The 16,524-nt window shown below is 41.9% G+C and overlaps 1 protein-coding gene across 3 annotated transcripts in view; it reads left to right on the top strand.

Annotated features, from left to right (window-relative positions):
• The window catches only part of TTF2 (transcription termination factor 2), a 50,079-nt gene that overhangs the window by 26,107 nt on the left and 7,448 nt on the right, over positions 1-16,524 (top strand). For all 3 annotated transcript variants that reach the window (XM_034789770.1, XM_034789790.1, XM_034789781.1), the window contains 10 exons: positions 1,327-1,408; positions 1,738-1,854; positions 3,458-3,608; positions 3,869-3,974; positions 5,020-5,210; positions 6,309-6,462; positions 8,835-8,926; positions 11,827-11,912; positions 12,650-12,777; positions 15,474-15,644. In XM_034789770.1, coding sequence (XP_034645661.1) covers positions 1,327-1,408; positions 1,738-1,854; positions 3,458-3,608; positions 3,869-3,974; positions 5,020-5,210; positions 6,309-6,462; positions 8,835-8,926; positions 11,827-11,912; positions 12,650-12,777; positions 15,474-15,644 — 1,278 coding nt within the window. The remainder of the gene's footprint in view (positions 1-1,326; positions 1,409-1,737; positions 1,855-3,457; positions 3,609-3,868; positions 3,975-5,019; positions 5,211-6,308; positions 6,463-8,834; positions 8,927-11,826; positions 11,913-12,649; positions 12,778-15,473; positions 15,645-16,524) is intronic.

The raw sequence follows: 16,524 nt of genomic DNA on the forward strand, positions 1-16,524 counted from the left end.
GCATTTTTTCCCTGTGAAGGTACTTAGACACTGTAATCAAGTCACCTCTCAATCTTTTTGATAAGCTAATTTTTCAACATCCTCTTTAAAATGTGGATATCAGAACCGTATGCAGTATTCCAGTATCAGCCTCACCAATGATGTATACAGAGATAAAATCATCCTCCTACTCACTACTCCCATGTTTATATATCCAAAGATCACATTAGCCCTTTTTGCCATAGTATTGCATGAACCGAGTATGGGGACCCACAAGAAAATCTGTCCCTGCTGGGCAGATTTAATTGTCATTCTTTAATCCTCATGAAGAACCTAGATACTACAGTGACAGCTACTCTATAAAAATGCTGATAGCTATGCCATTGCCAACTCTGTGCCACAATCAGCTGGACTATTTCATTATTAAAAACAGCTTTTGCCTTATGCAAGTATACCGCTACCCCATATAATGCGACCCGATATAACACGAATTCGGATATAACGCAGTAAAGCAGTGCTCCCGGGGGAGGGAGGGGAGGGGGAAGGAGGGAGCTGCGCACTCCAGTGGATCAAAGCAAGTTCGATATAACGCGGTTTCACCTATAACGCGGTACGATTTTTTGGCTCCCCAGGACAGCGTTATATCGAGATAGAGGTGTACAGAAATCAGTCCTATAGAGTAGATAGTAGAGGAATACTAAGAGAATGAATAAATAGTCAAACTTGACCTCCTCCAACATTATTAGGAGTTGATTGTTGCTATATGCAGTTAGTCATGAAAAAATTCCTTTACTCTCAATAACACCTCAGATTTCCACTACAGGTCATATAATAAATTTGTTTGGATGCTTATACAATAATATAAAATAATATAACATACAGGGTCAGAAGTTGCATTATTTGCTAGACATGATTCCCAAGGATAAAAACTTGTTGTTTTTTAAATTTTCCTACACTGTATAGATCTGTTTCTCAGACAGTGATCTTTCATAGTAAAATAAAGCTTTTAAAATGACATGCTCATAAAATATCTTTCATATTTCTTTACAAATATCATACATTTAAAAATTTCTTCCAGCTTGTGTGTGAAGTACTAGCACAAGTTAGGGTGTCTTATAACCTTTATAGCGTCTTGCTATTGCAAAAAGTCTGATCTCAGAGTAACTAGTACCACTCTGAGCTGTTTGTATTGGTTTGGAAAGAAAGCTGACAGACAAGTGCTGAGAGTACAGTTGCACTAAAACAGAACTTGATGAATTGACCAACTTGGCATTGAGAACAGAAATGTCTGAGAGCAATGTCTCTGAACGCCAATTACACTTTACATTCTGTACCTAATCTTTTCAGGTCCCATTGTTGCTGCACCAGAAGCAAGCACTTGCATGGCTACTCTGGAGGGAGAGTCAGAGACCGTGTGGAGGAATTCTGGGTAAGCAACATAATGATGCAGTGTATCCTTTTGGGATGCATTTATACTGGCAAAAACATGCCTTGTAATTAATTCTCCACTATGGTGGCAGTGGTGAAAGCTGTATTTTAGTCAGGTTCCTTATCCTGGAGAATCCTGTTTTCCTTGTATCCCATCCAAATATGGGTCAGCGATCCATAGCAAATCATAGCTTGCGGTAGTAAGTTCTTCAAGATCAACAAATATCATACTATGTTACTTGTGAGTTTGAGATGCTTCAGCATAGATTTGAGCTATGCAGACTCATTTCATGAGGTAATCGTGACTTTCCCTCTGCTTTTTCTTTCCAGCGGATGATATGGGCCTGGGGAAGACTCTAACAATGATTGCACTCATTCTGGCCCAGAAAAGGCTAGAGAAGGGGAAAGGAAAGGAGAAGAAATTAGAAATGTGGCTGTCGAAACACGGTATAGAACAATTATACTGCAACACAATGCTAGTACTTCAAGTGTCTGGGCTCTCTAAAAGATGTGCATTGTGTGTGGGCAACATGCGTTGTGGTACCTGGTTGGCCAAAGTGTGATCCACAGTGTGCTACAAAGTGGTTGCCCTACACTTGGCTCTGGAGGTGCAGCCTGCAGAAGGTATATGCTGGGATCAGAGTGCTCCACTCAATCAGGATAGAGATATGAATGCTGGGATTTGTAGTCTGTCTCCATTTAGCCAGGATTAAGGCAAATGCATACTGCTCCATTATATGCAAGTAATATACAGTCTTGCCCTTGGATATGTAACTCCTTCTGAAGTCAGTGAGTTGCACGTGAATATCAGAAGGCTACATTTTCCCCTTTTGTTTGTCCCTGGGGTTTCTGCAAGCTGTTAAATGTGCCCCTCCGTTGGGTGGAGTTTAGAAACTGTGTGTGTGACCATGGCCTGCCCAGTCTGTAGGAACTATAGGTCTTTCATAAATCTTTGTTGGTTGTTATGCAATTTGGTTGGTCAAAGTCCTAGCAAGATTGCTAAGGATGTGTGTGAGAAATCCAAGCACTGCTATCGAACTCCTCTATTACCATTTACACTTGGAGATAATCTTGGGATCCAAATGACTGTACGTTTGTGTGTGTGTGTGTGTGTGTGGGGGGGGGGGGTTGTGTAATCCCCCGCCCCTCCTTGAATCTCGGTAGGGAGGATTCTGACAGCACTATGCAATACAGAGAACTAAAAACACCATTCCATCTCTGACGATGAGGGAAAGAATTCCCTATGGGTATTTAATCTATACTTCATTTTGAAGCATAGAAACTAGGTGATGTTATGCATATCTTGTATTAAAGCCAAGTGGAGATTGCATATATCCTCCTACAGAATGATTGCACCAGTGTATCCAGTTCTGTGTATGTTTACACAGAAACATTCATTATTAATTTATTTCCTCAGAATGATGGCTCCATCCTCAGTTAATTTGTTGTGAGGCTTTTTTTTTTTTATTCCTCCCAAAAATGTTACCGGGATTTTCTGTCTTTCTTAAGCAATCGGTATTTCTTTTTCCTAAAACAAAACTTAAATATTTGCTTAGACTGTTTTCGTGAGATGTCACATTCTGGCTTTTTTCTAGACTTTCAGCATGCTGAAACAGAAATAATGAAGTGTGATAATAAGGCACTTTAGTCTTTCAGAGTTTCATATTGCTTCATATTGAAATCCTTATTTATTATATTAGTAAGGCTTCATGCATGACATTTTTGTTAACACTAAATAGCAACAAAAGAATGTCAAGTACATGAAAAATAAGCTGATCTTTAAAATATTTTTGTTTGCATGTGACGTTTTTAATATCGTACAGATTTTCTCAAAAATGTACAACTGCAGGAATACACTGAAGAACTGAAACACTTAAAAAAGACACTCACATCTACTTTGCAGAACCATGTGAATGGGGAAAGTGGGCCTGCTCCTCTAAATAGATGGAAGGTCTGGAACGTCCAGGCAGCTGGTTGGGAAATTCCATCCTAATTGTACTCTAATGAGAAGATTCTGAAACCTCTTCCTTTTCTGGTCTTTCTATTTAAGATTCCTCTGTCATCCTCTCCCGAGGTACTTTAATCATCTGTCCAGCATCCCTGATCCACCACTGGAAAAAGGAGGTTGAGAGACGTGTAAGCAGTGGCAAACTGAGGGTCTGTCTGTACCATGGAGCCAACCGGAACAAGCAAGTAGAGGCGTAAGTGCAAAGCCATGGCAATTCTGCACAGGAGAAACAAAGCGCTAAGCAGGAGGCTTATTGGCTGAGCTGTCTTGGGGAGAAGCCCTCAGTAGTAGAACTGTAGGAGGCATAGGGAGTCAGGATTGATTTGAAGCACTGGCTCTTACAGAACAGTATCCTCCAACATGTTCATCCTTGAGTTTTGCTTTTGCCTGCCTTGCAGAAAGGGTTCCTGATGGGTATCATTGCTGACAAGCATGCCTCTTCTTTTTGTACAGCCTCTCTGAATATGACATTGTTGTCACCACCTACAGTCTTCTCTCCAAGGAAATTCCCACAAAGAAGGAAGAGGGAGAGGTCCCTGCTGAGGACCATGATGTGGGGGTGAGATACATGGAGTTGACGAGGGGGCTGCTTTATACAGAGAAACTTAAAAATCATACTAGATTGAGAAGTTATTCAACCTATTATTGTTACAAGAAACACCTAAGATTATTGTACATGGAAAAGTATTTCTTTTTCAATCCCCTGTTGCTGCGAAAGACTTATACAAACAGGAGAAACTGACTGGAGACGATGTGTTGTCAAGTGCACAAAGTAAACAGAAAAAGTAGAGTATCTATCCTAATCTTTATTACAATAATCATGTTACTTTTAATAGTAGTAACTAACCAGGGCTTGGACTCCAGCCCAAGCCAAATGTTTACATTGCAGTTTTATATACCTGCAGCCTGAGGCCCGCAAGCCTGCGTCAGCTGACCTGGACCAGCCATGTGTGTTTTCTTGCAATGGAGACATACCCTAAAGTCAAAACTACTTTCAATTGGCTGCATGGTATAGATGAAGTACACCTCAATTCCCTGGTTGCGCTTTGTATATGAACTTTATTCCTTACATCTGTATGCACAAGGGACCCAAATATGTCTCCCATAGCCATTGAATCTATGTATTTCCACACACTTGTAAATGTAAAATCTCCCCTCATGGATTAATGTCTTGTGTTTAATGGGATGGGATTTATCTTTTGGAGTGCATTACATTTATCCCTTTGTCATAACCTGGCAAAATTCTGCTTGTCCAGAATGAATATATTTTTGGGCAGGATATTAAAATATGCATTTTTCATTATCATCCATAATCACGGTAAAGTACAGGCAAGGATGCTTTGATCCTGGGCTAGTAGACTTTCTTGACAGTTTTCCAGAGCTACTTGACTCCAATAACAAGTGCATGTTATAAAGGGGTGGAGAGAGACCCGCAACAGAAGTGGTGACTGCTAAGACCTGCTCAGATTTGTGGGGACTTCCACCAGGGAAAGACTTCCTGCCACCCAAAAATTTATTGACTTCTGGCACTCCAGGATGTGGGTTTCCCCTCCCGCACCCAGCCTGATATAGAATTATAAATTGAAGCCTGCTTTCTCCTCCAGGATACGTCATGTCCCTGTTCTCCTCTGCTCCGAGTCGCCTGGGCTCGGATTATACTGGATGAGGCCCACAATATCAAAAACCCCAAAGTTCAGACCTCTATAGCTGTGTGCAAACTGAGAGCCAGTGCCAGATGGGCCGTCACTGGGACGCCTATACAGAACAACCTGCTGGATATGTACTCACTGCTCAGGTGAGCTGACCACGTGGGAAACAATATAACCCTGGTCACCGTAGCTTTGTCTATAGACATCGTCCAGTCATCTTAAACTAAAGATCCTGGTGTACAGTAACTTTGCTAGTGGTGTGGATTCCCAATCCAGTTATTCTTTAGTAATTCAATACCACCGAGCAACGTATAGTAATGCAGTCTTCTCAGGTGAATGGATTTTGGCTAGGCCAGTACTTTTACTGTAGTTCTTTGTATGGCATTAGATTCTACACCTGCAGATAAGATGGTCCACAGCCTAGTTGCTCTGTATCCTGGTCCATTGACCTATTGTTTATAGTTTTGCTTTCATAATCAAGGGGGTTAGGTTGGTTATTAATCTACTGTATGTTCTTACAGGAGAATTGAATTAACCATGGCACTGACCTTAATGAACAGCTGTGTTCACTCAATAGTTGTTGTTTCTCTCCTGTGGCATTGCTAGGGCTTTGTTAGAATGAGGGAGCGTGTCCTTGTTACAGTAGTTTCCAACAAATGAGTTATGAATTTAGATGGCTCTGCAAAAAGTGGCTCTAGTTGGGTCATAAGCGGGTTGAACACTTGTTATTTTTGATAGTTTACAAAAGTATCTGATTTAATCACTGAGTTTAGCTTCAAGCTTGGTGATTGGAGGGGAACTTTTGCACAAACTTGAGATGAACAGATTGTCTGATTGGAGAGATGGGAGTTTGAAGCATTAAATGTGATGTCTTTTGGCAAATTCTTATGCTATTTTTCTTTTTGCCATTTTTTTTTTTTTTTAAAGTGAGGTATTCAGGGTATACCAACTAAGAGGAGGTGGCCCCTGCTGAGCCAACATCACTGCCCCCTAGCTCCATTGGGAGTAAGACTTCTCTGATCATCAGACAGTTTGTTGTTTTAGTGTACAAAGATGTGTCAGTGCTAAGTTTGAATATAGATTCTGTTACTGTTGTGGGCTTTTGTTTGAGGGAATTTGATGTAAACAGAACACAAAGCTGTTTTGGATGGGAAGTAATCAGATTATCTTCTGATCTTCTCGAGACTAACCAAAGAACTTCACTTAAACTGGTATTAATTGTCTTTTCTCTCCTCTCCTGTTAGGTTTCTGCGATGCTCTCCCTTTGATGAATTCAAGCTGTGGAAGAACCAGGTAGATAACAATACAAAGAAAGGGGGAGAGAGATTGAGTATCTTAACCAGGAGTCTCTTATTGCGGAGAACCAAGGACCAGTTGGACTCGACCGGCAAGCCCCTGGTAATGACCTTTCTCTTCTTCTGGGGGTGGGAAAGAGAGCTGTGCCCTTCATGTAGCAATTAGATGGTAGTTTTTCATATATGGGCTTGTCACTCTACGACTAGTTTTTCCCTTTGTTCTGCAGTTTAGGATGCAAGACCAGACCTTATCATTCACCAGCTAGGAGGCTTGGCTTCCTCTTCAGGAAAAGCAACCCACCTTCCCAAAATGGAACAAAAAGCTTATTATATATTGTTGTTTTCCTAATGAAGTTAAATTTCCTGTCAATTAAAATATTCTACAGAGCAGAGAGTTAGTGAACTGAACTCTTACATCCAACAAATGGCCAGGTCAGAATGGTGAGCCTGGATACTCTGAGAAGAGATATAATCAGGTATCAAATTTATCTTATTCAGGCTAGCCATTCCTACTACTGGGATTGTAACAGCAACGAAATGCCAAAGATGGCCTTGCAAGACTACTTACAAATTAAGATAGCAATTTGTTTCCTCTAATGGATTATTTGGGGTATCTCAGCATACAAAACTCTTACTTAAAAAAAAAAAAAAAAAAAAAAAAAAAAAAAAGCTACTTCTAAAAATGTTGTGCAGCTAGCTTGTAGTAGCTAATTGTGAACGGTGTACCAAGCAGCTGCTTTCTCAACCCCAGAAATTAGTCATGCCCTAGTAAGCATGTAGCACTTGAGGCTTAGTTGCCTGTTGTCTTTTAATATTGACTGATATAAACAGAGCATTTGACTTCCTTTAAGCCTGAGTGCTAACCAAGCAGAGCTTAACAGCTCTGTAAACACCCAGTTTGTACCATGATTGCTTTAGGATGATTAGGTTTAGCACAGAAAGAAGGGTGCCATTTCCTGAAATCTGTGCCACACTATGTTAACTCTTGGACAAAAAGCTGGGTCAGAATGCAGCAGCACCTTGTCATTGGTCAGTGACTGGCAGGTGTGATCCTCTTCGGAGCTTTAGAGCAGAGGAGAAACCCAGTAGTGAGTCTCAGTATTCAAAGAGAAATATAAGATATCGGATTTCTTTCCTTGCAATATATTAGCAAATTAAACATTATATAGCTCAGAGTGTTGTCAACTCTAGTGATTTTTGAGGTTTGTGATTTGTAGTGTTTTTCCTAAAGCCCCAGCTCCTGGAATCATAATATTGTATGAGAGTCTTAACTTTAATTTAAAATAAGTAAGTTTCTGGCCCTCATGATTGCAAAGAAAAGCATTAAAATGTGAAGCAAGTATAGCCTAAGGGATGAAAAACAGAAGGCTAATAAAAACAAAACAAAACCCAGCATTACTTTTTTAATCTCTTTATTTTTGTGGGGCTGGACTCATAGTTTTTGAATGTTTGAGGTTGGCAATTGTGAGTTCACCCTTAACCTAGCTATTTCTTAAGTGAAGAATGCCAGGGAACTTGGCATCTGGAGGGATAAACGAACTACAAGATGCTAGTATGTGGCTTGGGGGAGGGGTTTTCAGCAATGGCGTTCGGGCTGGAGTTGGATGGGACTGTTGCAGAGGTGAGAAACATTCAGTAATCTCTCTGGCATCTGCTTCCAGAATGATCACCCCACCTCAAGTTAGGCGTGTTCACTCTTAGCTGTTGAACCTTCAGGGGACATGGCTGGGGATGCATGCATGTGGGTTGTAGGGATGCCTATCCAATAGTATTTTTAAGTTTCAATGGACATGGTAAATGTTCCTTCTGTGTATATATTCTTTAACTCTGCCCAAGTTAGAGAATCAGCCTCGCTTGTTAGCTGCTGTGGCTGTGATGAGGAACCTGGCAGTGTTACTGTACCTGCAGATGCAGAGCCAACAGGGAGTGCTCTACATGGCTTAGCATCTTTAATCTTGAGTGAAGATGGATTTTTTTTTCTTTTTTCTTTTTTTTTTTTAAAGATTCAAATCAGATGAGAAACTTCATCCCATCCTTATCACATCCTACCCATTTAGGACCTGACGTGCTTGACCCATTTTAAAATATAGCACCATCCTGTTAGGCCTGGTGATCCATGGCTTCTGTCCTATGTCAGCTCATGGCTGCCATCTTGTGGTTATTCCTTGACTCTTGAACGTTGTGGGGAGGACCATGTGAAACACTACTCTGTAGAAGGCCAAAGGGGCTTCAGTGTTCTATCCACAGCAGTGTGAAAGATTTCCTCCCAAGGAGCTGAGCATGTTGCCTGCAGAGCAGTCCTGGGCCATCTGGCCTGGGGAAAGACAGGCTGTTTGATCTTTGAGACAGCAGAGTCTTGCATATGTTGTTTGGTGATGTTGGGTTCAATGAAGCTGCAGGAATCAGCAGTGATCATGGGGCTTTCTGAAATCTTTACACAGTAAATGGCTGACTCTGTTTGTTTTTTCTCTCTAGGTATCTCTGCCTGAGCGACACACTCAGTTACACCGGTTAAAACTCTCAGAAGATGAGCAGTCTGTGTACAATGTGCTCTTTGCAAGATCAAGGTATGAGTGTCTGAGAAGGTGGGAGGATGGTGACTTCCCCTCCTTTCCAATTCTTGTTTTCATCTTACAGTGAAATCTTATTAAGCCAGAAGTGAACTGTCTAGGCAAATTCTGCTTTCCAAATAATGTCCGACTGTGTATATGCTAGATGCTTTTTGGAAATCTCTTTGCAATCCCATCATTGCAGCTCCACCATTGTTATAACAGTGGGATCACTAGTATAAACAGATCATTGGTGTTTTTAACCCCAGTGGTGTTGTTCAACACTGCTTGGAGCGGATTGTGATGATACAGTGGTTTAAAAACTCCTCTGACTGCCTGTGTCCTTTGTATTACCACCCTGAATGTCAGTGTAAAATGGTGAGAAATTTCTGTGACATTACCCAGGGTACTGGACTGTTAGATAGCTGTGTCCCCTCAGTTCTCCAGCCTGGGGTGCCTTTTACACTGCTTTGCTGTGAGAGCAGCCACTCCTGGACAGCTCTCTCACAGCCTCTAGCATGTAAGCTATTCACAGCTGAATTATATGAGTGTTCTTAGCCAGCCACTCCTGAATTGTATTGCAGAGTGACACCAGCAAATTCCCAGTTCTGGACTTGTCCCCAGACATTTGCGTCTTGTACTGCCCTGCTCTTTCCTTCTGGACAGTACAAGCTCATATAAAGTTCATCATTTCATTCATAGAAAATAATATGCAAATACCTTGTTATCTCAAATGGCATTTCCCAAACACTTCAATCTAAACACACGGGTTTAGATAAAACAAGTGTATTAACTACAGAAAGATGGTTTTTAAGTGATTACAAGTAATGAGGCATATAAGTCAGAATTGGTTACAAAGAAATAAAAGGTTAAATGCAAGCTAATACCTAACTTAACAAGCTAATTGAATTTAAAGCAAAAAGGTTTCGCTTACAACATGCAGACAGCAATCTGGCTAGATACCTCCAGCCAGGACCCCTCCCCAGTTCAATTATGCTTCTTTTGTCTTTCAAACATTGTTGATGCTGTGAGAAGAGATGAGGGGAGAGAGGTGATTTGTGGCTTCTGTTGTTCATTTTTATAACTTTTCCTCATTTTTATAACTGTTTGCATGGGAACCCCCAGCTGTTCCATTGCCAAGAGGTAAATTTCTCACTCGTACCCTTCTTCCTGCCAAAGAATGGCCGCTTAATCAGGTGATGGTCCATGTGATTATGCTGACACCTGGCTGAGGTGCTGGCTAGCCTTTTGTCTCTGGGGAACTAGTTTGAAGCTGTTTCCCTAAACTAGGAACATGTCTCAGTAAAGTCATACAGTAGAATATTATAACTTTACATACAATATTTCTACACATATTTTACCAGAACAGTAATGTTCAGCAGATTATGATCTTTCAAATGATACCTCACAGGGCATAATTTGTCCAAGATTTAGCATAGTTTTGTAAAAGTGGTGAACATAAGGGTACAGACTCTCACAGTTTCCCAGAAGAGTATAATGTAGACAAGTCTCTTGGACTTCCACAACTCTGCAGGTAACATCCTAGTCTTCTAGGGGGAGGGATAGCTCAATGATTTGAGCATTGGCCTGCTAAACCAAGGGTTGTAAATTCAATCCTTGAGGGGGCCACTTAGGGATCTGGGGCAAAATCAGTACTTGGTCCTGCTAGTGAAGGCAGGGGCTGGACTCGCTGACCTTTCAAGGTCCCTTCCAGTCCTAAGAGATAGGATATTCTCCATTAATTTAATTTAATTCTTTAGTCCCTCTCTCCCAGACCCTTACTAATGATCTGAATGTCCTCCGTGGTCCCACCTGTTTTGGAGGGCTTCTACCTTGTGACACCCACAAGCCTCCAAAGGGTCTGTGTCTCAACAAGTCTAATTTTTCTCTGTCATGGTCTTTATACTCATCAAATAGTTGAAGGCTATGCTCTAGCTCCCTGAGCTTGTTGTTTGTCCAAGTTATAAATACCCAGATTTTTAAATCTTTATTCAAGTCAGTCCCTCCAACCCCCTGATACTCTTTGTTGCCTTGGATGCAGTATTCAGATGCTGTTGCACCAAAGAACTATATATAGAAAGGCGTTTCTCCTCCTTGCAACGTGACATGTTTCTGTGTACACAACCCAAAATTGCATTGTCATAAACCAGTTTCTAACTTGCTGCCCACTATTGCCCCTACCTCTCCTTAAGCATCACCACATTCCAGGTTTTTCCCTCCAGTTGAGTATTTTTCTCCAGAGTGTATTCATTCGTATTTTGCACAAAACATCATCCGTTGGGCCTTGCATTCCTAGGAAAATGGGGTTATTTGGGTATTTTTTTAAGGTGAGAATTCTTCTCTCATGCTTTATAAAGTAGATCTCCTTTCCAGCCTTACCTGTTTGTCTGAAACTCTGACACAGGATTCCCTTGAAGGTGAATCACAAAATAATAGCATTAACTAGAGAGATGATAACTTGCTTGCTGGTGAAGCTCATCTTGTTTCTCCATCCTCACTCCAGTTCTTAGATCAGAGGTCCCCGAACTGTGGGGCACCCCCACCCCCCAAGGGGGTGCAGAGGAATGTTTGGGGGTATGGCTGGGGCCTGGGCTAGCCTCAACAGGGGGCGGGGAGGGAGTGCCCCCTGGCCCTGGATGCCAGCCGAGGCTCTGCTCCTGGCCCTGAGGGCCCCCCCAGCTGTGGTCCCAGCCTCGTCCCCTTACCCCTGTCTGCATTCCCCCCTCCTGGAGCCACGGCCCTGCACCCAGCCCCAGCTCAGGAGAGGGGGCAGCAGACACGGGTAAGGAGAGGCATGAGGTAAAAAGTTTGGGGACTACTGGCTTAGATTGTAAACTGTTTGTGGGACATAGGCTGTGTCTAAATATTTATCTCTAATTTCTCCCTTGGGTAACCCTGCTGTATTTCATTTTTGCCAGGTCAACACTACAGTCTTACTTAAAGAGACAAGAAGAGCAGAAGAGTCATTGCAGAGAGTACTCTGGTGCTAACCCATTTGATAAAGGTTAGAATAGAGGCTGTAGAAATGTTCTGCAGGGAGTGGTTTTTTAAATTGAGGAAATGCTCCCTTAAAATTAAGAGAGAGTGCAGAGCAGAGAGTGGGAGCTATGACTCCTGAGTTCTCAGCACCTTGGGGCTCTTCTTTGGAAAACAGCTTGACTGCTGCCCTTGTGAAGAGTGTGGCTATAGAATATGCGGAGAGAAGGCTTGGTGTGTGTCTGCAAAGCCTTTTTCTGGCAGTGCTATTGCCAGGCTCACCTTTAAGGTATAGGTCTCTCTGTACGCTGCATTATCTGTTTGCTCTGGGTAAGAAAGGAGGCGTGGTGCAAGTTACAATAAAAAACTGGTGTGGCAGGTGGTGGTGTGAGCAATGTATTGTAGTGGTTAGACCTGGGAACTGATTCAGGACTCCCGAGTCCTGTTCACACTATGTGGTGTTGGGCAAGTCACTTTAACTTCTTTGGGCCTCAGTTTCCTCCTCTCTGAAATGGGTATAATATCTGCTCAACAAGGGTGCTGAGGATTAATGAAAGCTTTAACAGAAGTACAAAGTGTTAATATAATTTATGTAATCTCTCGCTTCTTTATGTCTTGTGTAGGAACATACCAAGCCCAGCAAAACACAAGTTTCATGCTAAACTTGTTACTTTTCATTTCCTCTTGTTGAAATATGACTGACTGGTAGAGCTGCTGCTCTGATATGCCTCTGAATGCTTTCTGTATTTTCTTCTTTCCTAATAGTAGTACAAGAATTTGGAGCCAGTCGAAAGGATTCCCAAAGTGACTCTCACGTCTCAAGTACTGTCCATGTCTTGTCCATGTTGTTGAGACTCCGCCAGTGCTGCTGCCATCTTTCCTTACTAAAAGTGGTAATCATGCAGTCTTGTACTGTGATTAATGTGCTTTATAGAATGGATCATTTTAGGAGCACTTGATTAGAGCACAGAGCAATTTTGGATATACATGTCAGATCTCTAATTCCTTGAATGGAACTTCCAAAGAACTCTCAAGTACAGGAGGAGGTTTGTGTTGGTAACTCATTTGGGAGCATTCTTCTCCCTGAGGTCAGTCCAGTTCCCCATCATGGTTGGCCGGGATGGGGGAGGGAGGGGGCTTTAGTGCCAGCATCCTGGCCAAATTACACATTTTCCTTTCATTTTAATTGGCCACATTATTTATTAAAATGTTGTGTCATGTTGCTGTCCAACCCAGAGGTGGCTGCGTTTCAGTGGTTAGTTTATCGGTAAGTAACGACTCTAGGATTTTGCAGTAGGATTAGGATTGGGGGCTCTCTGCGTAAATTTGTGGGCGATTCATATTAATATGCAAATATCAAGCTGGCTGGAGTGGCTCACAAGCATGAGAACCAATCTCAAGGCGGACTGTGGAGAAGCAGGGCACCAACCCCAAACTGGTTGTGAGTTTTATAGTTAGATTTCACCAACCAAGTATCAAGTGTGATCTCAAGTGCTGTGACAGCCTTAACATGGAGTCAGACCGTGTCCTTGGGTACTCCAGTCTGTCTTGTCATGCCGGCAAACTTGCCTTTGTGATAGATGGTCCCTTACTCCAAAAATCACAATAATATTCAGGACACTCCCAGTCCCAAAGGACCAGTCACTTACCCCCGGTCAATTGCACCTTAGATCCTCTACCAAAAGTGACACTTGTAGCCAATCCTATAATAAATTAAGTAAAGATTTGTTAACTAAGAAAAATTAATAAGTTATTTACAAGGTAAAAGTAGGTAAATATACACACACCAATGAGTTAGTCTTAGGTTACAAAAGGTAATAGAAGCTGCTGTAAAAAGCAAGGTCTGTATGTTCTCTGGAGCTAACCCAGCTGTGGATCCCTTGCTTATGCTTAGAAAACTTCACCTCTCAAAGTTCAAGCAGCATACAGAGAGTTCTTTCTTGTCAGTGGTTTTTGTTCCCTTCCCCCAGAGTTCAAGCTGATGGGATGAATCCACCTGCAAATCTCCTCTTCATGGGGGTGGAGGGGAGCAATCAACAAAGTCTTTGTTTCACAATGGCTTATCTGGGTTCAATGGACCTTCTTCGGGGCAGGACCTAACACCTTCTGTAGGAACCCAGCATTTCTACATGAATTAATGCTCCTTTCCTGTTTGATGACTTACACAATTACAGAGGATTACAATGCAGACACTTACTATAACCTTACAACATGGCATACAGAGGTTATAAATAAGATGAATCCATGCAGCAACCTATGAGCATTTCGTAATTCCAAACACATGCTTATAAATCTAATTCCTGTTTTAACAATACTAACACACAAGTGAGCCAGACTGGTTTCCAGTATGCATTTGTCAGTGTTCAGTGAAGTGTAGGGGCCTTGCCATGATCTGGCACCTGGTCTGCCAGTATCACAGCAAATCATAAGGTAAAGGAGAAGTGTGCTCTTTTGAACCAAACCAGTTTTTGCAGAATATTTGAAAGAAACTAGCAACAACCTAATAGGAAACATTTCCTGATGTTCGGCCCATACTTTTCCTTTAAATTTCTCTTAAATTCTTCTCCATCCTTGGTGTTTACTTTGGCAAATATTTGTTGACTGTTGTTGTGTCCTCTCTTCTCTCCTAGTAGTAGCCAACTAAACTGGCTAAGATTTTTTTTTTCCTTAAACTAATCATTTTGTTTTCCTTCTCTGAATCCACCTGAGTTAGTCTCTTTCTTGTATTGAGGTCTGAACACTGCATTGTAGAAGCAGTCTTACCAGAATCATATTAAGAGTCATATTGCCCAATCCATGATGTGATCTTTTATTTGCTGACCTCTACTACTACCTTGGTCACTTACTGAAGTGTCATGCTCGTGAACACCACAATCCTTGATCTGGTGGGGGCATGTGTGCCATCTGGTACTGGCATGTATGCAAAATGAATTTGGGGCATTGTTTTAGAAATTCCTGGTACTAAAGAATTAATGGGTCTGCAACAGGCTGCATTAAAGAGCTGGTTAAGCACTGAACATTGCAGATGTGGCCTCCACAGCTGAGCAACTTGCCAAGAGGCCAGGCGCCGCACCTGACTTGTGTAATATGGAGCGGATTGCAGCATCTTTCATGTTAGGCCATAATTTCTTGTGGTTCTCCACTTTCAGATTTAAAATAAAAGTGGCCAGCACAGGTCACATAGTAAAGCTCTGTAGGCCACACTTGTGAGTTCCATTCCCAGGTCCAACACCAACCCCCTTGAACGTTGGACAAGTTTTTCTTTTCTACCTCAATTTCCCCATCTGTAAAATGGGACTACAGCTTACCCATCTTATAGGGAGGCTTCAGGGGTGAAGTGCTATAAACTGTGCTTCACCACTCTCTAAACTATATATTTCAACTGTGATTTGGAGACAGAGCATGGCTTTATCTCCTGATTATAAAACCCAGCTCCATCTTGTGGGTGTACAGCCCAGGAAGGAGAATGGTCCCTAAGCCAAGCTTGAAATTCTGCTAATAGCATGCAGGTGATGCTTTCTGGTTACTATGTGCTGGTGTGCATGTGACTCTCATTCCTTACTATATCTGCTTATTTACTCTTTTGCAGGCCCTGGACCAAGCGAACTTGAATAGTGAAGGCCTCTCTCTTTCCCTGGAAGAACACCTCAGTGCTTTGACTTTGTCAGAACTCCAAGGTCCTGACCCAAAGTCTACCGTCTATCTCAATGGCAAGGCTTTCAGCATGGATCTCTTTGACATCACCAGAGAAAGCACCAAAGTATGGGGGCTGTGGTTCTGTCACATCTCTTGGGAGGCCTAGATTTCAGCATTTTCCTGTTGTTTTTTGTTTTGTTTAGTTAATTCTGATAGCCTGATATGTTTACAGTTGTCTAGATGGGTGGGCCAGCAGTTTGGGCATGGGTAGATGAATGTACAGATGAACGCTTTTCAGGGAGATTCCATCCTGCCAAACTGCATAGGAGGCTATAAGAGAAGAGTACCTGCAACAAAACCACCAGGGGAGACAGGATCTACCATGCTGGTGGACTCTCAATGCCCATCTCAAACATTAGACCCTTGAGACAGTACAGCGCTTCTAGGTAGAGGAAGGGAGGTGGCAGCAAAGTGGTCCCTAAAACCTTTAGATAACGGGTGGGAGAAGGGGAGCAATACTAGCCTGGGTCCACACGGGAAGTTTGATTCCTACAAAACATGTTTGTAACTCTTGATTTCTGATCGTGGTTTCCATGTCTTGTGGTCTTATTACTGTTACTGGCTAAGACTTATCTAAAAAGTCACAGTAGCTACAGTAAAAAGTTACAGGGGCAAATTACAACTTACTTGATTTTGCAGTTAAATTACCCTTTTGCAACATCATATAGTGAACACTTACATTGAGTAAAAAATGTAAGTGTATCTTACCTCAGTGGTTCTCAACCAGGGGTATGCGTACCCATAGGGGTACATAGAGGTCTTCCAGGGGTACATCAGCTCATCTAGATATTTGCCTAGTTTTACAACAGGCTACATAAAAAGCACTAGCAAAGTCAGTACAAACTAAAATTTCATGCAATGACTTGTTTATACTCCCCTACTATACACTGAAATGTCATACAATATTTATATTCCAATTGATTTATTTTATAACTACATGGTAA

Source organism: Trachemys scripta, chromosome 1, assembly GCF_013100865.1.
Source record: "Trachemys scripta elegans isolate TJP31775 chromosome 1, CAS_Tse_1.0, whole genome shotgun sequence".
In the NCBI taxonomy this organism is placed as follows: domain Eukaryota; kingdom Metazoa; phylum Chordata; order Testudines; family Emydidae; genus Trachemys; species Trachemys scripta.